General features: G+C 41.2%; 1 protein-coding gene across 1 annotated transcript in view; it reads right to left on the reverse strand.

Annotated features, from left to right (window-relative positions):
• The window catches only part of pcdh15b (protocadherin-related 15b), a 226,517-nt gene that overhangs the window by 104,021 nt on the left and 96,914 nt on the right, over positions 1-25,582 (reverse strand). Inside the window, exons 14-18 of the mRNA XM_017482601.3 lie at positions 25,113-25,262; positions 23,224-23,417; positions 13,724-13,856; positions 7,119-7,198; positions 1,721-1,814 (exon numbers count right to left, since the gene is read on the reverse strand). Coding sequence (XP_017338090.1) covers positions 1,721-1,814; positions 7,119-7,198; positions 13,724-13,856; positions 23,224-23,417; positions 25,113-25,262 — 651 coding nt within the window. The remainder of the gene's footprint in view (positions 1-1,720; positions 1,815-7,118; positions 7,199-13,723; positions 13,857-23,223; positions 23,418-25,112; positions 25,263-25,582) is intronic.

A 25,582-nucleotide genomic window follows, 5' to 3' on the forward strand; every position in this document is an offset into this window, starting at 1 on the left:
CTGGAGTGAAGGTCAAGTAGGTCGGCTTCACTCAGGGATCTGTTCACGACACATCTCTGCCCTACAGAGCACTCAAACTAGGTATGTTTAAAAAATTGACAACACAGGTCGGCTTCACTCAGAGATCTGTTCGCGACACATCTCTGCCCTACAGAGCACTCAAACTAGGTATGTTTAAAAAATTGGCTAATGATCAGGTACTTCAAGAAAGGTCACTGCATATATTTGATATTGGTATTTGGATTTCAGGATTGCTCATCCCGCCTGTCTAAAGATTCTCTGCTGTAACTGGAGGCAAAAAGAACAGGGAATTCAGGGAAAGTTGCATAAGCTTTCAAGAAGAAAAAGGTAAGAGTATAAATGAGAGAAAGAGTTCCTACACTTTCATTTTTGTCATTCAAAAGATGTCAATGTATCAGTTAAATCATACTGGTTGCATATTTGGCACAAGCGAGAAATATGCAGCCATTTTCCATAAAGGTCACAGTGTTGCAATGCTAAAGCAACACCAAAAGGTTTGTGCATGTCTTCCAAGCTCTGATTTGATAAATGTGCTGTCAGGAATCTGCTAATCAAGCTTTAGGTAAGAGGAGAATTATTTGGAAGCTGCTTATCGAGGCTACCATTTATATTTATGCATTTGACAGACACTTTTATACAAAGTGACTTACAGTTGAGATGAGCAGATGAAGGTTAACGTCCTTGCTCAAGGGCCTGACAATGGCACATTGGCCATGCCAGGATTTGAACTCATATTCTTCTAACCAATAAACCACCACCAAAGCCTCAAGAAAAGTATCCTTGGGGTAGAAGGTAGCTAACGCTTAGTCTCAGAATTAGACTCAGACTAAGTGTATTTTGTACACTTTTTCTGACCTACACTTCTGAGAATACTAACTTTTTAATGCCACAACACAGTAAGCTTTTCTGTGCAATATATAGTCACTGGTTTTAAATAAATTCTCACCATCATGCCATTAAAAGCTTCTTTTTTTGAAGCAGTGAATAAAGGAGATGTCTCACATGGGAAAAGGTTGAATTAAAGAGCCTCTTTCTGAGAAAGTAGGCGGTTTTTGGGCACATTTATCAACAAATTGTACCAGACCCTCAAGTGAATGCTAGACGTCTGGCTTGAGACTAAGCTAACTCTAAACTCAGCTGTGCAATGACTCCTAGATTCTACACTGCCAGGCATGGCAGGCATCAACTAATCTGTTCATCAGGGAATAGCTTACAAATGATGTCAGCTCACAGTAGATTGAAATGAAGAAAGTGAGTTCCGTGATTAGAAAAACAAAAAAGCTGTCCTGCTCCTTTACCTCAATCATCACAGCATCACTCCATGGTGAGATACTCTATTCAGATCAATCACAGCAGGCCTGCTGCGAAATGCACTTAAAAAAGCACAGCAGGGACCATGAGCTGAGAAAGAGGAGTTCTCAGTTCAAATGTCTGAGACAGGAAAAGGACTTCTTAAATTCTTGTCCCAGGAAAGATTTTCAATGACCAACAACTACTGCTAGCTGCCATATCCATTTGTCTAACCTCTAACATGAATCTAGAGGTCCAAATCTTCTTGGGAAACAGAATTAAGGTTCAGTCTGTTTGTGCTACACAGGGATTTTGGTGAATGACTTCTCGGTTGAAAGAGGACTGGATTCAAGGAGGTGTGACTCTCATCTGGAGCACTGTTTGATTTAATGTCTAGCCCTGTTCTTACCCCGTCCGGCCTGCCATCGGAGGCAGAAACGATCAGCGTGTAGCGATCCGTGTGCTCTCTGTCCAGCATCTTTCCCAGCAGCAAGAGACCCGACCTACAAGGCATCAATACACCAGCATGAGAACCACAGTAGTACACAAATGGGTTTTATACAAGTTTAAAAGAGTCCTTTCATGTTGAACTATAAGCATAATGCTTATTGCACCGTATGTGAAGGAATGTGGTGTAAATTTAAAAATGTAGAAATAAAGCACAGCCCAAATAGAGACATAGTGAGTCATTACTTTGTTGAAAGTCGCAGTAACAGGCTCATTTGTTCTTAAATAAAACACAATGGGAATGTGTCAGCCATTTGTAACACTGTTAACCAGCCCTGTATGTCATTATGAACAGCTAAATCAAATTACAGCTATGGGTTCCTCATACGAAACTGACATTATAACTGTTCAACTATATATTTTTGATCTTGCAGGTACATTTTCAATATTTTTCAGAGCAAACTGGGTGCAATTATAGCACATACAACAAAGATGAAATGGAAAATGACAGTTTTGAAAAAAAAAAACTACAGTTTTCTGAAAACTTTCATGTTTGTGTATTATTTATTCATACCATAGTCTTCAAGGCTTCCTTGAATGGTTCTAGGTTTCTAAAGTGGTTCTACATGGTGTCTTTTCTGAAATGAAAACCCTCTGTTATAAGGTTCTACATAGGATTCAACCCTCCCCACCCCAAGGATATTCACTAAAGAACCAGATATGTTTCTGAAGTTCTAAAGGACTAATATTACTAAGCTGAAAGGAGCAGTTATTTCCTTTATCTCCTCTTAAAATCACCCCAACAATGACATGAGGTTGAGGTTATTCAAGATTCAACTAATTTGATTTCAGAGTCTGAGTCTGTGTGAGTCTGTGAGTGGGTGGACAGCCAGGAGTGCCTGTAAGCCACCCAATGCCCACTCCGGTCAACACACAGCTCAGCATAATGCTGGCTTTGTAAACTCTGCAGACTTAAAATGTGAAATTCTGGTTTATATGTTCAGGAATACAAGCATTACTCTTCATCGAGTCGATGCTAGCTCTCTCCTGGCACTCCAGGCACCTTTTTAGGTGCATACAGATTTTATATAGTGACTTGGAAGTGGGTGGTGAGATTGTACAGGTAAGAACAGCAGCTAGTGATCTTCAAATTGTTTATCTGTTGCTTATCAAGAACTCTAAAACTCTAAAATAGCCTTATTAATTTTATTTGTGCAATTTCCTGCCTTTAATAGTCTGCAATAAGCACAATGAAAAGCAGGGAGATGAGGCATCCTCTGATACAGTGACAGAATATCAGAAATATTTCTGAAGAAAAAATGGAAAGCCACATAACCTTTTTATATTACAGTACTCCCCTGGCTTAGCCTTCTTTACTTAGTAAATAAATAAAATAGATCTCTTCACCAAATATGACCTTTTCACTGAGACTTGATGAAACTCTATGCTTCATAGTTCTTATGTCAAGTGAATCAGATGTTCCATTTCAAAGGGAACTCAACATTGTGTGAGCTTCACGCTGTGGAAGCGCCCTCGTGCATGACCAGAATCTTATTTATACACCTGCCGTGGTCAGGTGATGTGGCAATTAAGCATGACCCATGATTATAAAACGGCACCTGTGAACCATGCTGTCAGCCTTTTTATCTTCACCGTGACTGCATGTTGGTCCATCCACGAGTGTAGCCCGAGCCAGAACTAGTGCGAGCGAGGCACAGAAGGCGAGTGTGGTGGCCCACCTCAGTGGCCCAGTGAGCCAGTGGACCAGGCAGCCACAGTCGCAGCCTGCTAGTAGGCCTGATCTGAGAATGATCATAAAGGCCAAGCAGACAAAGGAGCGGTCTTGATGGGCCACAGAGGGAAGTATCAGGAGACGTGAGGCTGTTCAGACAGTTAGCCCCCAGTATTACTATAGGGCCTCCCCTTGTCAATGTCATCCCAAGTTTTCAGCCTTCTCTGGTCAGCAAGCTGTCACAGGGCAATAAAAAATTTATGCTTTCCCTCAAAAGCACAAGAGTTAACGTCACTAAAAGAAAATCTAGCATTGTGGATACTACTGCTAAATGTATCTCCATGGGTTCTATCCACCATAGAAAAGGGTTACCAGGTCCAGTTCGGGGCTCGATCCCCCCGGTTCAGAGGTGTGCTCACCACAGTAGTGAGCACAGAGCAGGGCCTGACATTAGCTCAGAAAGTAAGATCCCTCTTGGACAAAGGGGCCATAGAACATGTACCCCGTTCCCTGAGAGAGGGAGGTTTTTACAGCCATTATTTCCTGGTACACAAAAAAGATGGGAGTATTCGGCCAATTTTAGATCTGCACCATCTGAACCGTACACTTTGGATATATAGGTTCAAGATGCTGATGCTCAAACTTATCATTCCACAAATTCAGTTCGAGGACTGGTTTGTGATGATAGATCTAAAAGATGCAGATTTCCACATAGAAATATTGCCAAGTCACAGGAAGTTCCTGAGGTTCGTGTTTGGAGACAACGCGTACCAATATCAGGTTCTTCCCTTCGGTCTAGCTTTATCCCCTCGCACCTACATGTATGCATGGATGCCCCTCTGGCTCCTTTGCGACTCCAGGGCATCCGTGTACTAAACTACGTAGATGACTGGTTAATTCTAGCAAGATCCAGGGAACTGGCAATTAAACATCGACATGTTGTTCTCGCCCACATGAAGAGCTTGAGGCTCAGTTTCAACCTCAAGAAAAGTATGCATTCTCAAGTGCAGAGGACAATTTTTCTAGGGGTGATATGGTATTCTACTATGATGAGGGCATTTCTATCCCCAACACACACAATCATATCAACATTGAGCAAGATAAAGCTGGGTCTGGGCATGCCCTGCAGTCTCTATGGGAGACCGTTGGGGCTTATGGCAGCAGCAGCAACTGTCATACCGATGACTGTTTCAGTGGTGGCTAAAAAGTAGGAGGTTTCATCCGAAGACGAAATCTCTCAGAGAAATCAGAGTCACCCAGTGACGCCTACATGGTCTGAAAATTTGAGGTGTCCCCGGTTTCTAGCCTTGGGTCACACTCTCGGGACACCTCCTTATTGCAAGACAGATGCCTCCCTCATGGGCTGGGGTGCAGTCTTAGATGGCTGGCCAGCTCACGGTCTCTGGCGCGGCCCTCATCTAGAGTGGCATATTAATCAGATTAGAAATCGTGTGGGTCGTATTTATAGCACTGAAATTCTTTCTTCCTCAATTGAGAGGTCACCATATGTTAGTTGTGACAAACAACGCGGAGCTGTTCTCATATATCAACCACCAAAACTACATTTACACCGCCTGTTCAGGCAGGCACAACTAATTCTTCTCTGGGCAGAGGGAAAGTTTTTGTCAGTGACTGGTTCACCCTCACTCCTCCTGCACCATCGGGGCTGGACACAATGGTGCACACGTTGCTAAGGCCACATCTGTATGCTTTTCCTCTGATTGCTCTGCTCTACATCTATGCTAGTAGCACCTTTCTGGCCAGCTCGAATATGGTTCTCAGAGATAATATCCTTGCTAGACAGCACTCTTTGGGAGATTCCCTTTCGCAGGGATCTACTGTCTCAAGCCGGAGGGTTGATTTATCACCCTCGGTGGAACTGTGGAAACTGTCGGTCTGGCCCCTGAGTGGTACCAGTTTATAGAGTCTGGTCTCTTAACTGAGGTTGTAGAGACAATATTGAATGCTAGAGCACCATCCAGGAGAAAGTGGTGACTTTTTGTCTCGTGGTGTGAGGAACATCAGTTAGAAATGTAAACTGCACAATAGCTACAGTCCTGTAGTTCTTACAAGGGCATTTCTCAGCAGGGTTGGCTCCTTCTACAGTCAGTTTTGGCCAGCCAAGCCACTATCGATGGTGGCACTATCTGTGTTTTGCAAAATACTCTAACATTGAGGTTTATGCAGGGTGTTAGGTGACTGCAGCCCATCTGCAGACCACGGATACCTTCCTGGGACCTTTCAGCGGTCCTGGAAGGCCTGTCAGGTGCCCAATTTGAGTCCTTAGAGTCAGCCTCAGAGAAGCTTCTGACCTTAAAGGTAGCTCTTTTGCTGGCCCGGACATCACTCAAGTGAGTAGGAGATCTACAAGCTCTCTCTGTTGCCCCTTTCTGCCTTGACTTTGCCCCTGGATTAGCCAAGGCCCTCCTATATCCTAGGCCAGATTATATTCCGAAAGTGCCTATGTCTGTTGACCAGCTGGTAGTGTTGCAGGCTTTCTGCACTCCGTTCCTCATAGTAGAACAAGAGAAATTGCACCTACTGTGTCCAGTAAGGGCTCTCTGTACTTACGTCCACCGCTCCGGCCAGTGGCATAAGTGGGAGCAGTTGCTGGTCTGCTTTGGCAGTGCCAGTAAAGGTGATGCTGTGTCGAGGCAGCACATCTCTAATTGGATAGTGGCAGCAATCTCTATCACTTATGAGGTGCATGGTCTCGCTACACCTCTGGGCATAAGGACTCATTCCACTACGGGGGTCACCTCCTTGAAGGCTTTATCCAAAGGGGGACCCTTACAGGATGTGTGCACACATTCATTCGATATTACAGTCTGGGCATGCATTCCACCCCAGGCTTGAGTGTCTTGCATTGACCACTGGGCTTGGATCTTTTGAACAGGCCATACCCTCAGTATGATAGAGTGGGTATTCTTGTTCCCACCGCATGAAGCTCATACAACTTTGAGTTCCCTTTGAAAGGCTTTGTGTTGCTTTGTCATACTGCGGCATGCCTGTGAATTGCATCTTTGCTTCAGATAAGAGGATGTCGGCATGGTTCACAGGTGCCATTTTATAATCATGGGACATGCTTAATTGCCACATCACCTGACCACAGCAGGCCTAAAAATAAATAAATCACAAGCTTCAGATACCGGTCACACGTGAGGGTGCTTCCCACAAGCTCACGCAATGTCTCGTTCCCTTCTCAGGGAACAGGGTCATAACCCTGCCATTTTTGAGAATGGAGAGTTTGGAGGTAAGAATGAGTAATCTCGATTCAATTAGTATGATTAGTGTGAATGGAAAACATATGTGAATTAAGCAGGGGCTGATATTTGAGAGAACAGCTAATTTGAATGACTACACAGTATAGTATAGTAGAGCTCATGTTATTAATGTCATACTGTACGAAAAAATTTGTGGTCACAAGTATCTTCTGTATTTGATTCATGACAAACACAAATAGTAAGTGGCAAGCCAATAAAATAAAATGCACAGATCCCCTTGCCTATTTCCACAAGGTCTTAAAGTTGAAAACAGTGTAAAATTAGAATGTCAGCATTTCCTGTCAAGTAAAATAAAATCAACTGTCAGAGCAAAACTTTGGTGAAACCCTTCAGTGAGAGCTTACGTTTGATTGAGTTCGAAGACATTATCAGGATCTCCGCTGAGGATGCTGTACATAATGAGATCTTTTTCTCGGTCTGTTGCCTGCAAAAGACACACAGCACTTTCATGTTACAATAAATCAATTACGCTGAGAGGCAAGATTCAACATGGCTGTGTGCCTGTGGGCAAACTTGAACAGCCTGAGAAATCTCTACAGTATCACTTAAGAAAACACCATAATTGACTCCAAATGTAGCTCAAACTTAATACTACAATACTAAGCATCAACACTTGCAAACAGTCTTAAACTGTCTTAAGTCTGGTTCTTCTTGTTCTATACCTCCTGAATATTCCCTGGTGCATATTCCTTCAAATCACATCTTATTTTAGGATCACCACTTAGGCCCAAGTGAATGATCTAATTCTTAAAAAAAAAAAAAAAAAAACTGGACAAATCATTGATTTTCATACAACCCATTCAAATTGGAAATGCTTTTTACTTCAGGCATATATATATATATATATATATATATATATATATATATATATATATATATATATATATATAAAATATACTATTAATATTGCTTTTGCCTATGTGCTCATGATTTTCTTATGTGCTTCCAAGGTCTGATGTAAAAGCAAAACCCTTAACTTAGCAAGCCTAGTGCCAGTAGATCAAAAGAAAACTCTGAATGCATCATGGATTCCCTTGTTACTGTAATTGCAGAAGGATTTTGGAGTTTGAGGCAGAGAGCTACAGGCGAGAGTCATCTTTCAAAAAGAACTGTAGGAGGCTTTCTGTAAGATGGATGCTCCTGTCGTCACACACCACAGCTGCAGCATTTGACCAAAGGCTGCTTACAATCGGGTAGTCCCGAGACACGTGTGAACCTCTAAGAAGTGAGTAACCTGGGACAGTAGGTCTACGTATTAAAAACAGTGCTGATGAATCTGATTAGTCAGGTGTTGATTAATTCTTCATAACATTTCCAGCTGCTGGGCAAATCACAATTTATATTAATTCACTCATTCTAATACATTATCAATTTTGTAGTAACAACATACCCAAGGACTTGTATGGTTTATGCTCCACATAAAAGGACTAAAAATATGTGTAACTGTTGATATGGTTGGTTTTCTGTGAGGAGATAGGGTTTTTTGTAAGGAGTCCCCAGTGTCAGCATTTAGTAACAGTCAGAAATAAAACTGACACAGAAAAGTCTTCAGGGCAGAGGTTTGTGGTTTCTTGGTAACCCCTAACAAACTGCATTTTTTCTTATTTACTTCAAGAGAGAGAAAAAAAGAGAGGCTGAGGAGGGAATGACTGTTTATAGTTGCTATAATTTAAATTATAACAAAAACTATATTGTTTTATGGATGATCCTCAATATTAAATGTAACTATAAATGAATGAAATGTAAGATGTTTCATTCTATTAAAAAAAGGTAACAAGTTGGCAAATTGCTGTGGTATAAGAGGAATAAAAACCTTTGGGATGTGTTGTTACAGTATGTAAGGAATAACAGATGACAGGCTGTGATGTCATCTGAAAATAATCTACGCCCCTACACCTCAATCAAGACACATTAGTGCTATGGAATTTCTGAGACAAGTTAGTTCCTGTTCTCACCAGCGTTATAGCTACGATAAACAGTTATTCTTCATTAGTCTCTCTCTCTCTCTCACACACACACACACACACACACACACACACACACACACACACACACACACACACACACACACACACACACACACACACACACACACACACGCATGCACACAAAAGAGCAGCCTGTCATTTTACCGAGTAAACAGAAAGGGTAACCGAGACTGAGTGCTTACAACCGAGATTCCTTTCATAAATGTTAAATAACAAAAACAATAAACAACTTTGTTACCTGTTCTCTGAGAAGGGAACAAGTACAGTGGCAAGAAAAAGTATGTGAACCTTTTGGAATTTCAAGGTTTTCTGCATAAATTTGTCATAAATTGTGATCTGATCTTCATCTAAGTCAAGGGTATTGACAAATATAATGTGTCTAAAATTATTTTTTTAAAATTTAGATCTCTCATATATTTATTGAGAACAACCAAAAAACCTCATAGTGCTTGTGGAAAAAGTACATGAACCCTTGACTTAATGACCTCAAAAAAGCTAATTGGAATCAGGTTTTAGCTGACCTGGAGTCTCGCTAAGAAAATGAGTTTGGAGGTGTGGACTACAGCTACTGCTTTGCTGCATCAGGGCCTGGTCAGCTTGCAATCATTGAGGGGAAGATGAATTCCTAAGTATATCAGACAATTCTTCAGGATAATGTGAGAATGTCTGTACGTCAGCTGAAACTGTGTAGAAGTTGGGTGATGCAACAGGACAATGACCCAAAACACTGGAGCAAGTCCACAACAGAATGGCTGCAGAAAAACAAAATCTGCCTTTTGGAGTGGCCAAGTCAGAGCCCAGACCTCAAGCCAATATAGATGCTATGGAATGACTTGAAGAGAGCCATACACATGAGACACATGAAAGAATATGACAGAGGTAAAGCAGTTCTGCCATTAAGAATGGGCTAAAATTCCTCCTGAACGATGTGCAGGTCTGATCCACAGCTACAGGAAGTGCCTGGTTGAGGTTATTGCTGCCAAGGGGGTGTCAACCCATTATTAATTCTAAGGGTTCACTTACTTTTTCCACTGCCATTTTGTATGATGAATGAGTTTGTTCAATAAAGACATGAGGGCTCAGAATTTATGTTATTATTTTAGGCACATTATATTTGTCAATACCCCTGACTTAGATGAAGATCAGATCACATTTTATGACAAATTTAAGCAGAAAACCATGAAATTCCAAAAGGTTCACATACTTTTTCTTGCCACTGTAGTTGCATGAGCTTCATGCTGTATGAAGCACCCTTACATGTGACTGGTATCTGAACGCTGTGTGAGATCACACCTATTGATATGCCTGCCATGGTCAGGTGATTTCGTGCGTCACATGATTATAAAACGGTGCCTGTAACCAGGTCATCAGTCTCTATTATCTGAAGCAAAGTATGACAAAGCCATGCAACATCTCATTCCCTTCTCAGGGAGCAGGGTTACATGCCCCAGCCGTTCCCTTTAAAAGAGACCTCTTTGTCCCTTTTAAAATGAACAAAGTTGCGTGAGCTTCACGCTGTTGGACAGATTATAAACACCATCATACTGAGGGTATGGCCTCTTCAAAAATGTCCGAGCCTGAGAGCCACTGCAAGACTCTCGAGCCTGGGGTGGAATCCAATCTAAATTGTAATATCAAATGAATGTATGCAGCGTAGACCACCCCACCACAGCACACACATCCTGTAATGGTAGCCCTTTGGATAAGGGGGTGAGGTGACCCCCCTAGTGGAATGAGCCCTTATGCCCAGAGGTGTAGCAAGCCTGCATGCCTCATAACCGATAGGGATTGCTTCCACTATCCAATTGGAGATGCACTGCTTTGACACAGCATCACCTCTATTGGCACTGAAAGGTCCCACGAAGGTACAGGAATGAAATCGTGGTCTGCAGATAGGCCTCAGCCGCATGACACCACTCATAAACCTCGATGTTGGAAAATGTTGCCCCACAGAGGCTGAATCAAAAGAGATGTGGCTGACTGAAATGGTGGCCACATAGACCCTGATTGTAGAAGGAGCCAACCATATCTCCAGGAACCATATTTGAGCTGGCCAATAAGGTGCTACTAGCAGCAGAAGTAGGCCATCATGGCGAACTCTCACTATAACTTGTGGGAGCAGAACGATCAGGGGAAGGCGTACAGACGTGACCTCGGCCATGCGTGTACAATGTCGTCCAGCCCCAATGGTGCAGGAGGAGAGAAGGCAAACCACAGCAGGAAGTGGGGGATAAAGCTAGACCAAAGGGAAGAACCTATATTGGTATGTACTGACTCCAAATGTGAACGTCAAGAACTTCCTGTGACTGGGCAATATTTTCTATGTGGAAAATGTGTCTTTTAGATCTATCATCCCAAACCAGTCCTCGAACTGAATCTGTGGAACAATAAGTTTGAGCATCAGCATCTTGAACCTATATGTCAGAAGAGTACAGTTCAGATGACACAGATCTAAAATTGGCCACATACATTTTTTTTGCGGACCATGAAATAATGGCTGTAAAAACCTCCCTCCCTCAGAGAAAGGGGTAGATGTTCTATGGCCCCTTTGTACAAGAGAGATCTTACTTCCTGCACTAACATCGGGCTCTGCTCTGTGCTGACTACTATGGTGAGCACACCTCTGAACCGGGGGGGGGGGACTCTCTGAACTGGACCTGGTAACTCTTTTCTATGATGGACAGAACCCATGAAGACATATTTGGCAGTAGTGTCCACAGTGGCAGATGGTGTTTTAATGATGTCAACTCTCCCACATTCTGTTAGAAGGAAAGCATCAGATTTTCATTGCCCTGTGACAGCTTGCTGACCAGAGAGGACTGAAAACTTAGGATGACATTAGCTAGGGGGGCCCTGCAGTAATGCTGGGGGCTAAATGCCCTAACAGCCTCACATCCCTTGATACTTCCATCCGCAGCCCATCAGGACAGCTCCTTCTTTTCAGGCCTACTAGCAGGCTGCAACTGTGTCTGCCTGGTTCTCCTGGCTCTCCATGGGAAGAAGTGGGCTGCCACACTCACCTTCTGTGCCTCCCTCACACTAGTGCTGGCAAACTTGACATGACGGGAAAGGATCTGGCTGAACCCTGGCATTTGCTGTTTCACCTTGTGAAACCTGTCAGCAATGGCATTAACCATGCGACCGAACAGGCCAGAAGGTTCAACAGGAGCATCCAGCAGGGAGACCTTATCCTTACACCCCCCCCCCCCCCCCCCCCCCCCCCTCCCTGAGAGGTTAAGACATAGTCTCCTCTCCACTGCAACCAAGCTACCCATTGAACAGCCGATATGACTGGCCATTTGCTTGGTCACCTGAAGAGACAAGTCTGTGGCACGGCAAAGCTCCACCACTGCCGAGGTGGCCTTACATGGCTTGGATGCCAAAGCCAGCCCCCCTTAATTCCCTGCCTAGCTTGCAAGTGCCTCCTCCACCTTCAGCATTGTGGGATTATAAACACAGCTGGTGTATGGTTTTCCACAGAAGCATGATATTTCATCATGCACTTCTGGAAAAAAGGGTTTTTTTCTGTGTTGTGAGGGAGCTTTATTTTCACTGGGGAGAAGGGCTCGTCCAGCCTGCTACAAGCCACTTCCTCTTTCCCAGGCCAGTCTAAATTCAGTTTCTCTACAGCCCTAGTAATCACTTCAAGCAACTATTTATATGCTTGAGAGCTGCTCTCCGTCTTTAGTGCACTGGCTCCCCCCTCTGGCTCCTTGGAGTCAGAGAGGGTGGGTCGACTCTCCGTACTGGAAGGAGGAGTTGCAATGTGAGCTCCAAAACCAGGAAGCAGATAGTCAGACCCGGAGGACAGAGCAAGAGATCTTCCTCCAGATCCATATGGGATCCCCAGGACCTGAGCTGGCTTGCTGCCTCAGCATGAGGCTTCAAAATCCAACACCCTTCGGCCGAGAAGAGAGCAAGCCGAGATTGTGCTGCCTGATTGTGAAGCGTTCATAATGCACACAGTCAGCCCCCTCAAGGGCCGCTGCAGCATGCTCCATCTCCAGATACTTCACATAGAAAGTGTGTCTTCCCCCCTCCAAAATAAAATGGGAGTGAGAAGTAACAGACTACCTGAATGCTCTCTGACTCGTACTTTTCAGTAAAAAGTAAAAAAGTTTTTTTTTTTTTTAAAATAGAGAGCAAGTGAAGAGTTGTGTGAATAAGCATTCACACAAACAGCCGACATCCGGTCTTTGCTGAAGATATTAAGGCTGATGACGTGGTTAACGGTCACCAATTTATAATCATGCAATACACAAAATGCCACGTCACCTGACAATGGCAGGCCTATAAATAAGCGTGATTTCACACAGACTATAGATACTGGTCATGCACAAGGGCGCTTCCCACAGCTTGAAGCTCATGCAATGTTGAGTTCCCTTTGAAAGGAAACTCCACCACATCAACTATTATAAGAAGTACTTAATTAAACATGTTTTTCTAAGCCGTTTATCCCGAGATTATTTGGAGCATCCACTGTAAAAGTTCCTTTGTAGAAGCTGTTACTAGAAACAATAATGTATTAAAATGAGCAAATTAATATTAATCTTTTATGGTGCAGCTAGAATCAAACTTTTTATCAACCTTCTGACCAATCAGAGTCGGACATTCAACCCCATATAGAAATAATCAACTTCATGGCACAGCACCGAATCACTGAATTTTCCCATAACAGCACCCCTGTAGCAAGAAAACCATCAACAACAGAAAACCTTTAGATTTGTCTGATTCATTGCAGAACCAGTTTACTTGGGCAATATATCTACTTTTCCTGATAACAGTATGATTGTACATTGTGATGAGGAAGTCTAAAATGTAATGCTTTAAAATCTAAAACCTGGCTCAATGGCACAATCACTGCTAAATACTGAACCCTAAACAGTGAAAAAGTACAAGTTAAGAAATCCTTCAGAACATGTAGTGTTCAGAAGGAACTAGATCTTCATAGTGTATCTGACCTGCAGGTTGAGGAGTGTGGCTCCGCTCCTCATGGCCTCACTGATCTCCAGGCTGTAAAGGAGCTGGGGAAATCGTGGGGGGCTCTGGTTGTTTGGGGGCAACACCTCAATGTACACAGTGGTGATGGAGCTCCTGAACAACACATGAAACAGGACAGCTTTACATACTCAGCTCAGGATGTCATTCACTTTTTTGTAATGGAGCATGATACAGTAAAATATTCATGCTGGAGATTGTTTATTCACTACCATCTGCTATAATAATGAGACACAACATATACTAATGCTGTTCATTATTGAAGGCTTATAATTATATTAGCATCTGATCCAAAGGACCTTGAGAATCTAATCTTGGTAATTAACATGACACTTGCAAATGTGAAGCAGAAGAACTTTGTAAACCTGAAGTAAACATAGTAAGCAATTAAAATAAAGTTCAGCCCAGCCAACGCGCATCAGTGTATGTAATGCAGTCTGCGGCACAGTTAGTGTGACTTTATTAGATGCTATGGCACAGTGCTATACAGACAAAACTGAGACAAACTCTATTAAAATGGTGGCACACACCGTTCGATCATGCTCTGTCAATATTTCTGTTCAAGTCGAATAATTGCACATGCTGCCGTACTCTCTCATCTAAAACTTCTTTATACCCATTGAGCTAAACTATCCCATTTAACTCTCTGACATTCTTTGGAATGTAGAGTTCTTATATGTAGAGTTGGTAACACTACCCAAGAGTAATGTATATACACTGATTAGCCATAACATTAAAATGACTGACAGGAATCAGGAAAACTAACAGTGTGATACTCTGGACAGTGTTCTGCTGGGAAACCTTAGGTCCTGTCTTTTATGTGGATGTTACTTTTACATGTACCAACACTGTTGCAGACCAAGTACACCCCTTCATGGCAACAGTATTCCCTAATGCTAGTGGCTTCTTGCAGCAGGATAATGTGCCCTTCCACACTGCAAAAATTGTTCAGGAATGGTTTGAGGAACATGACAAAGAGTCCAAGGTGCTGACTTGGCCTCCAAATTCCCCAGATCGCAATCCAATCCAATCTGGGGCATGTGCTGGACAAACAAGTGTGAACCATGGAGGCCCTACCTCACAACTTACAGGAATTAAAATATGGATACTAACATCTTGGTGCCATATACCACAGAACACCTTCCGAGGTCTTGTGGAGTCCATGCCTTGATGGGTCAGAGCTGTTTTTGTTGCACAAAAGGGACTTACAAAATATTAGGCAGGTGGTTTTAATGTTATGGCTAATCAGTGTATACACAGTGGCTTGAAAAAGTACTCAAACCCCCTGGGATTGATCAGATTTTTCTAAATAACAAATGATAAATACACATTTTTTTCCTGCCAGCAGGTTTATAGCAAACTCATTTTCTCTTGTACTGAATTAGTGAATTATTGCTCAGCAAGTATTTAAAAAAAATCAACAACTCAAAAATGGTGTTTGCATAAGTATTCACCCCCCCCCCTCCATGGACCTGTGATATTCGAACAGCTCCCATTTGATGAACAGAAAAAAACACCTGCTACTGAAGAGACTGTCAGTACAAAGGAAATGAATTAAGTGAAGACTAAGGAGCATTCTGTGGAAGGTAAAAATACGTTAATCATAAATAATAATAAAATTAATAAAATTTCATAGCTTGGCCATCCCAGTAAGCACTCACTACTGCATCAACAGTGAGGAAGTGGAAGCTGCATCACAACGCAAGCACTACCTACACAAAAACCTCCATCAAAACTCAGTGCAGAATCAAGACAGAGACTGGTGAGGGAACATGCAGTGAGGCCTCTGCAGGAGTAAAAGAGTACAGTGGCTACAATGAAGTCTAGTCAAGGTGCACAAGACAACCATTTGAAGAGCTCTGCATAATTGATGACTGTATGGAAGGGTAGACAGAAAGAAACCACTGTTCAAGAAGAGCCATATGAAAACATGAGAGTGACCCAGTGAAGATGTGTTTTTGGAGTGATGAGACCAAGATTGGGCATTTGGGCAGGTTTCAAAGTGCTGTGCGTGGTGCAATCCTAACACAGGCCATACCTCTATTAAGACCATCCTTACAGTGAAATATGGTGGTGGAAGATTCATGCCCTGGGGATGCTTTTCATCCTCAGAGCCAGGTCAACTTGTCAAAATTGAAGGGAGAATGGATGGAGAATGGATGGAGAAAAAAGACAGTGGATATTACAAGAGAACTCACTTCAGTCTGCTAAAAACAACAACAACAAAATCAAGGCCAAAGTAAGTGAAGTGGTTGAAAAAAAATCATGTTCTACAGTGGCCAAGTCAAAGTCCAGATCTGAATCCCACTGAGAATTTGTGACACTCATTAAAAATTAAAGTCAACAAACAACATCCAACCAACCTGAAGAATCTGGGGCAAATCTGCCAGGAAGAATAGGTAAAAAAAAAAAAAAACAATCTGGAAATCTGGTAGGAGCTTACCCCAATAGATGTAAAGCTGTTATTGCAGCAAAAGATGGTTTTACCAAATAGTAGTCTGGGGTTGAATATTTATGCATTTTTTCAGTTAAAAATTTTATATTTAACTGCATATACAATATAATATTTTTATATAACTGCACAATTTTTTTAAAGCTCTGCTGACAATGCATTTTGACTTTAAGAGCATATTAGTTTGCAATAAAAAAAAATAAAAATACTGTTTGGAACAAGCTGTGCAACTGTAAACTAGAGGAATCCGATTACTTTTAAGCGGGGTCAATAGTTTTGCAAGGCACTGCATATATGGTGCCCTCCAGTAATATTGGTACTCTTGGTAAAGATGAGCAAAGAAGGCTGTGAAAATTGTATTTATTGTTTAACCTTTTGATCTTTTGTAAAAAAAAAAAAAAAAAAAGTGATAAAATAAAAAAATAAATCTGTTCTCATGGATATCAAACAATTGCAAACACAATACAGGTTTATCAAAAAAAAAAAAAGTTTGTTAAATATGCGTCTTTAACAATTTTTGTCACCCCTATGAATTCATAGGAGAAAAATACAATTGAAGTATATTCCCATTCATATTTTTAAAAAATTGTAGTACACCTGGGTGACTAGGAACAGGTAAAAAAGTTCAACTATGACTTCCTGTTTCAAGGGTTATAAATATGAGGTAACACATTGGCCAAATTCCCTTAGTCTTTCATAACAATGGGTAAGACCATGGATTATAACCGTGATGTGCGGCAAAAGGTTGTTGAGCTTCACAAAATGGGATGTGGCTATATGAAAATAGCAAAAGCATTGAAAATGCCAATTTCCACCATCAGGGCAATAATTAAGAAGTTCAAGTCAACTGGAAATGTTGTGAATCAACCTGGAATTGCACGTGTGTCTATATTGTCTCAACACACTGTGAAGTGAATGGTTCAAGTGGCCAAAAAATCTCCAACGATCACAGCTGAAGAACTGCAGAAGTTACTTGCGTCTTGGGGTCAGAAAGTTTCCAAAACTACAATCCAAAGTCACCTACATCACCACAAGTTATTTGGCAGGGTTTCGAGAAAAAAGCCTCTACTCTCATCCAAAAATAAACTCAAACATCTTCAATTTGCCAGACACTACTAGAACTTCAAATGGGATCAGGTTCTATGGTCAGATTAAACGAAAATAGAGCTTTTTGGCAATAAACACCAGAGGTGGTTTAGGCACACATAGAGAGGTAGCCATATTGAAAAGTACCTCATTGCCAGGGTTAAATATGGTGGAGGCTCATTAATGTTTTTTGCCAGAGGACCTGGACATTTTGTTAGGATAAATGGCATCATGGACTCTATCAAATATCAATAGATATTAAATGAAAACCTGACTGTCTTTGACTGCCCTGACTGCCTTCCTGTAAGAACTCCAAGACTGTAGCTATTGCACAGTTACTGGCTCTCACTGGTGTTCCTCACACCATGATAAAAAAGTTGCCACTTGAATGCATACAATTTTCTCGTGGATGGTGCTCTAGAGTTTAACATTGTCTCTAAAGCCTCTGTTGAGAGGCTGGAATCTATGCGCTGACGCCCCTCAGGGGCCAGACTCACAGTTTCCATAGTTCCGTCCGAGGGTGATAAATCAACCCTCTGGCTTGAGACAACAGATCCCTGCAAACTGAAATCACTCAGGGAATGCCATCCAGCAAAGATATTATCTCCGATAACCAAACTTGAGCAGGCAAATTCTGTGCTACTAGTAGCAGACATTGCACAGTCTTGGCAAGATTTCACTACAGCCTGTGGGAGCAGACCGATCAGGGGAAAGGCGTACAGACATCATCTCGGCCACATGTGTACCATGGTATCCAGCCCTGACTCTTTTTGGTGCGGGAGGAATGAGCGGCGAACCACAGCGGGCAGTGTGTTGTCTCCTCAGAAGCAAACACGTCCGCTTCTGCTCGAACGAACCTCCACCATATAGACTCACCCACTTGTGGATAGAGCCTCCAGTCCCTAGGCCTCAGCCCCTGCCTTGACAGGATGTCTGCTTACATTGCACTCACTGACAAAACTTCCCCTCCACCAGAGAAGAATTATTTGAACCTGCCTGAAGAGGGAGTGTTGATATGAGACCATAGACAAAGGGTGAAGTGAGAGAGCCAAGCATGGAGCTGCTTCATTGTCTCTTTATATAAAAGAGACGATATATATTTTATATTTATAAAAAAAGAAAAAAAAGAGAGACAATGAAGCAGCTAGGCTCTTGGCTCTCTTCTCGGCCGAAGGATGATGGGCTCTATTATGGAGCGTCAACCCACCCACTCTGAGGAGCCAATGAGAAGGAGAGCGCTCCCTCACACCACAGAAAACTACCCTTTTTTCCTGGAAGTGCACCATGAAGTGTCACGTTTCTGGGGAAAGCCGTGTGTATAACCCGTGTGTATAACATTAGATTTTATATATATATATATATATATATATATATATATATATATATATATATATATATATATATATACACACACACACACACACACACACACACACACACACACACACAACAGGCATGCTCCACTCCCATAAAAATGATGCACTGGTGGATTTGCTAGTGTGTAAAAAGGACCATTATCCCGTTGAAAGGTCCACTTTCAGTTCAGCTTCAATTTTCAGACAGATGGCCTCACATTATTTTCAAGCACTCTTTGATATGATGCAGAATTCATAATTGAATTAATGAATGCATGCTGTCCATTCCCTGAGGCAGCGAAGCAACCCTGAACTATAACATTTCCACCATCATGCTTCACAGTTGGCATGAGGTGCTTCTTCTGAAAAGTGTGACACATGTCTGCTGTTACTATGGCCAAACAACTCTATACTATATCTATGACCTCCCATGCAGGTCATATTTGTGTAATCGCTTTCTGATTATAGAAGCATGCACTTTGACATCAACGGTTGCAAGACATACTAGCAGATGCTGTAATGAAATTTTGGGGTTTTTTCAGCCCGTCTTCTCTTGGGTTACATTTGCTGTGATGGCCATTCCTGGACAAATTGGCAGTTGTTTGAAATCTGCGCCATTTGTAGATTATTTTCCTTACAGTGGATCCTTACAGAGATCTTTTTAAATCCCTTGCCAGACATAGACATCCAAACCTTTTTTCTGAAGGCCTTACAGAACTCTTTAGATCTTGGCACGATGACACCACACACCTCAGTAACAAAGGAAATATCAGACACTAGATATGAGAGGGTTATAAATAAGACAGGTTCCACCTGCACTCACTAAGCAGGTTCTAATCACTTGCACGCAATCTTGAACACCTGATTCTAATTTGATGGATTTGAAGGTGTGATAAATGTAGGGGTATACTTACTTTTTCCATGTGACTGATCAGTTTTTTTATTTAAATTGTGAAAATTACTAAAAATGTCAGGTTTATGTGTCATTTGATAGTGTATCAGCTTTATTAATAGGCACTGTTTCAAAGAGGATCAAATGATCGCTTGTCCAAATATGTCAAAAAAGCCAACAATTTCCATACGGTGTACTTACAGTGAGGGAAAGAAGTATTTGATCCCCTGCTGATTTTGTATGTTTGCCCACTGACAAAGAAATGATCAGTCTATAATTTTAATGGTAGATTTATTTGAACAGTGAGAGACAGAATAACAACAAGAAAATCCAGAAAAACGCATGTCAAAAATGTTATAAATTGATTTGCATTTTAATGAGGGAAATAAGTATTTGACCCCTCTGCAAAACATGACTTAGTACTTGGTGGCAAAACCCTTGTTGTCAATCACAGAGGTCAGACGTTTCTCGTAGTTGGCCACCAGGTTTGCACACATCTCAGGAGGGATTTTGTCCCACTCCTCTTTGCAGAGTGATTAAGGTTTCAAGGCTGACGTTTGGCAACTCGAACCTTCAGCTCCCTCCACAGATTTTCTATGGGATTAAGGTCTGGAGACTGGCTAGACTACTCCAGCACCTTAATGTGCTTCTTCTTGAGCCTCTCCTTTGTTGCCTTGGCCGTGTGTTTTGGGTCATTGTCATGCTGGAATACCCATCCACGACCCATTTTCAATGCCCTGGCTGAGGGAAGGAGGTTCTCACTCAAGATTTGACGGTCCCTTTGATGCGGTGAAGTTGTCCTGTCCCCTTAGCAGAAAAACACCCCCAAAGCATAATGTTTCCACCTCCATGTTTGACGGTGGGGATGGTGTTCTTGGGGTCATAGGCAGCATTCCTCCTCCTCCAAACACGGCGAGTTGAGTTGATGCCAAAGAGCTCCATTTTGATCTCATCTGACCACAACACTTTCACCCAGTTGTCCTCTGAATCATTCAGATGTTCATTGGCAAACTTCAGACGTGCATGTATATGTGCTTTCTTGAGCAGCGGACCTTGTGGGCGCTGCAGGATTTCAGTCCTTCACGGCGTAGTGTGTTACCAATTGTTTTCTTGGTGACTATGGTCCCAGCTGCCTTGAGATCATCAAGATCAACAAGATCCTCCCGTGTAATTCTGGGCTGATTCCTCACTGTTCTCATGATCATTGCAACTCCACGAGGTGAGATCTTGCATGGAGCCCCAGGCTGAGGGAGATCGACAGTTCTTTTGTGTTTCTTCCATTTGCGAATAATCGCACCAACTGTTGTCACCTTCTCACCAAGCTGCTTGGCAATGGTCTTGTAGCCTATTCCAGACTTGTGTAGGTCTACAATCTTGTCCCTGACATCCTTGGAGAGCTCTTTGGTCTTGACCATGGTGGAGAGTTTGGAATCTGATTGATTGATTGCTTCTGTGGACAGGTGTCTTTTATACAGGTAACAAGCTGAGATTAGGAGCACTCCCTTTAAGAGAGTGCTCCTAATCTCAGCTTGTTACCTGTATAAAAGACATCTGGGAGCCAGAAATCTTTCTGATTGAGAGGGGGTCAAATACTTATTCCCCTCATTAAAATGCAAATCAATTTATAACATTTTTGTCATGCGTTTTTCTGGATTTTTTTGTTGTTATTCTGTCTCTCACTGTACAAATAAATCTACCATTAAAATTATAGAATGATCATTTCTTTGTCAGTGGGCAAACGTCCAAAATCAGCAGGGGATCAAATACTTTTTTCCCTCACTGTATCTTTTCACATGACTATATATTCGTTCGAAAATAGAGAGCAGTGAAGAGCTGTAGGCATGTTCACACAGACACGTTTTTATAGTCACGCGACGAGCAATATGCCACGTCACCTGACCATGGCAGGCCTATAAATAGGCATGATTTTACACAGACTTCAGATACTGAGTGTGCTTCCCACAACATGAAGCTCACAAAATGTTGAGCTCCCCTTGAAAAGGAACAGACAATTTTTCAAAGCCTTCTTTAATCATATTTATCAAGGGTGCCAATATTAGTGGAGGGTACTTATACTCTTTTTCATATGTATATGTGATATGTGTATGTATATATATGTGTGTGTGTGTGTGTGTGTGTGTGTGTGTGTGTGTATATATATATATATATATATATATATATATATATATATATATATATATATATATATATATATAATGTATATGTGTATGCGTATGTATGTATAAACTCTTCATGATATCATAACACCACAATCACAGTTATGTATGTTTAATCTGGCCATAAGTTAGCTTGAGTTATGTTTTCATTAAGTGACTCAGGCTCTGTCCACATTAATCTGGATAGATCTGAAAACTGCATTTTCATTCTAAAACTCTCTCCGTCTACACTGGTGTTTTCAAACATTTTCCAAAAATAGCTCATAAACACAAACATCTGGAGACGTGTACATCCCTATATTGCATATTTATTAAGAAGTTTTGGCCTGTGTCATTTCCCTCAGGTGTTTATTTAAAAATGCAATCTGAAGGTTGTACAAAGTGACATTAACCTTTTAACAAAGCTATCAAATTGGATAGCAGTCACTACAACTGCAGTACAACATCATCCACCATCTTGTTTGTTTTAAAATATATCATAGTTTTTTTAATATCTCCATTTTCTCAGTCCATACTACAATGCAAAAACGGCATTTTCAAATTTATCCACTTGGGAGAGTGTTTTTAAAATGCTCAGTTTTTGCTGGACAAATATGCAGTTTCAGTGTGGACAGAAGGCCAAAACGTAGAGAAAAAGATGTGTTTTCAAATGTATCTGGATTAATGTGGATGTAGCTTCTGACATAGCAGAAGTATCCTGAGTAATCATAATTTTCAAATGTTAGCCACTTGGGTGTTTTGTCAACCTGATATCAAAAACCTGACAAAAACATTCTTTAGGATAGCTGATACCTATTGAAATAGGTCATTATAAATATTTATGTAGGTGTATTTAAGTTTTCATGAAGGGCTTATTCAGATGTCATGTATCTCTATAAGCAGTGACCTTAAGTAAAGTGATTAAAAAAAAGACCCTAAAAAGAATGTTGCAAAGCACAGAACCTGTTTGTCTGAGGGTTTTCTCCTACATCAACTCTTCCCTGATCGCTGCCCTGCCCTGATTATAGTGATTACTGTTAATATCTGTTCATATTGTCTTGTGTCTCATTAATCTGAAAATCAATCCTCCACTGTTTGTAAAGTCATACATCTGTTTATATATCGATAGTAGTTCGTCTCAGAGGTTTCACTAGTTCACCAGATCTGGCTGTTATGGTTTATGATTATGGATTTTGAAATGGCCTTAACCATTACATACTGCTCTGCTGTCTCTGGCTAACGTATGCATGGATAATATTAATTGTTAAACTACTTCCCTAAGCAATGTGAAGCCTAATTTTAGAAGAGTTTCTTTTTGTAATTTACAAAGGAGCTTCCATAATTATATGCATCTAATTTTCAAGCTTCTGAGAGACAGATGGACAGATGGACAAGTGCAAGAAGCATGGCAGTCCTGAAGACATATCCAAAGTCTGTCACCCCACTGTACTCTATCAAAATAAAGTGTGGAAGGTGTTTGAGAGCAAGCTCTCTTTTCTATTCCCCCTTAGGGCCTATTTACCTTCTCTGGTCAATGGCTGCATTATCTGTTGCCTTGACAGTGAGGGCGTAAGAGCTGCCCACTGTTAGGTTGACTCCGGGTGCCACGCTGATCAGTCCTGTTCGGTTATTGATGACGAAGTGGTCCCGGGATCCCGCCACAATGCTGTAGCTTATCAGGCCATTGGGACCCTCATCAGTATCAGAAGCTGTGAGCTGAAAGAAAGCCATCGGCATTACACAACAATTCAAATGACATTTCGCAGTGCTGCCATATGCCACATGACTTTTTACAGAGACAAGAGGTAATTAGTTTAGGAGAATATTAACCTTTAAGGAGGAGGAAAATACAATTTGGGTGTAATTTCTTGTATTCGATTAAATATTTAAGTATGGGTAGTAGTAAAATTGCAGACAGTCACACTTTGATAAATACAACAAATTTAATAAAAGTTTTTATTTTATTTTATACAGATATAACTTATTATATTAATTACAGAATCAGATTATTAACTCCTTCTACAGTGGTGTAATATTGAATCATTTTAATCAGTGAATAAATGACCAAGTGTGACATTGTTGTCTCATTTGTTTAATTGGGTTCTCTTTATCTACTTTTAGGACTTGTGTGAAAATGTAACGATGTTTTAAGTCATATTTCTGAAGAAATATATAAAATTCTAAAGGGTTCACAAACTTTCAAGCACCACTGTATGTAGCTGAATAGTGGTGCAAAACTCCTGTCATTTTATGCACTACTAGGCTATTTGCATGTGAACTGTGTTGATAGGTAAACTACAGTATATTTTATCTTATCCCACAGCGCTGTTGAATTTTCGATTCTGACTGGCTGACAGATGTTCTGATGTGTGCAATTATTTTTCAGTAAATGCACAGCTAAAGTAGTTCCAGTCAGGTCCTGACCGCATTACAGTTCCATATCACTTAGCAAAGTGAACTGAAATAACGGAAGAGCCTACTGTGCAACACAGCACACAGAGCTAACAGGAAACAAAAAAAACGACAGAAAATTTGGATTTTCCAGAAATAAGTAAGGAATAATTGAAGATGGGCCGTTGAATTATTAGAAAAATAATGTGCATCCAAGGTGGTAATGTGGCCACGAGGCAACGCAGAGGCTTGAGACATTGATATGCATTTATAACCCTCACTCACTCACTCATTCTCAGTCACACTGACTCACTCTCTCTCTCTCTCTCTCTCTTTCTCTCTCTCTCTCTCTCTCTCTCTCTCTCCAATAACTGCATATCAATGGTTCAAGCCTCTGTTCCTAGTTCTAAAATGATGTTTTGGAATTAGCAATGGAGTCTTGAGATGGGATGCGTAATAAATTAGTTCCACACACAAGAGCGTTTTAAGGACAAAAACTTGACAATGTCTTGAAATAAAACATCTGAACAATGCCTTGAGGTGTGGTAACTGTGGTATAAACGGAATACTTGACTTCAGTCCATTGAATTACTAGAAAATGTGCATTATTTTGTAATAATTCAATGGCCTGTCATCAATTATTCCTTACATAATACACTAAGATGATCTTCCTCCCTGTCTCTTACTGCCAGAAAACACATTCCAACATTTCAATGAAGTTTTTCATTAAACTGGCATCTTTGATGTGTCAATTGTGACACCAATTAGTCCCTCTGTATCAGTCTTTCCCGTGAGTATAACTGGGCAAGTTGCTTTGCTCCTGCTCAGACTACTAAGCAGCCTATTAAAACAGCAACTTACATGCTGCACACACTGAGGAGAAAATACAGCTGAGCCTTAGCTTAAATGCAGCGCTCGCACAATTATTCCTGCTATAGGCCCTTCATAAACAAGGCCACTAATCTTATTACTCTGAACAAGTAGACTGTTTGTTAAAATGGTGAGTGAGTTATCGATTACCCATAATACCACTTCCCCAGCCTGCATGTCTGTGTAAACACTGGCGCTGTAGGAGACGTTGGGGAAGGTTGGCGTGTTGTCATTGGCATCGATCACCATGATATTAACTGCAACTGGTGAGCTCTGGTGAACCCCATCGGAGGCCATCATCTGTGAAAGCACAGTCATCATGATGAAAGACTTCAACGTGGGAATAAAGCCATGATGCGGAGAATGATTCTTTGATGTATGGTGTGTTTTCCTCAATATAAACACAAATAGTGTTTGTGGTTCTTAAAACAGACAAAAGAAAAGCAGACCACACAGACAAAATACAAACAAAATACGGACATAATATTTTTAAGCACAGCTAATTGTAGTTGCCACATTGTATGAAAACTCTTAGTGTCTATATGGCATGTGGATAGGATTTTTTTTCTATGCATTCACTAAATTAAATGCAGGTGATTTTGTTGGATCACTCATAAACC

Source organism: Ictalurus punctatus, chromosome 13, assembly GCF_001660625.3.
Source record: "Ictalurus punctatus breed USDA103 chromosome 13, Coco_2.0, whole genome shotgun sequence".
Taxonomy (NCBI): domain Eukaryota; kingdom Metazoa; phylum Chordata; class Actinopteri; order Siluriformes; family Ictaluridae; genus Ictalurus; species Ictalurus punctatus.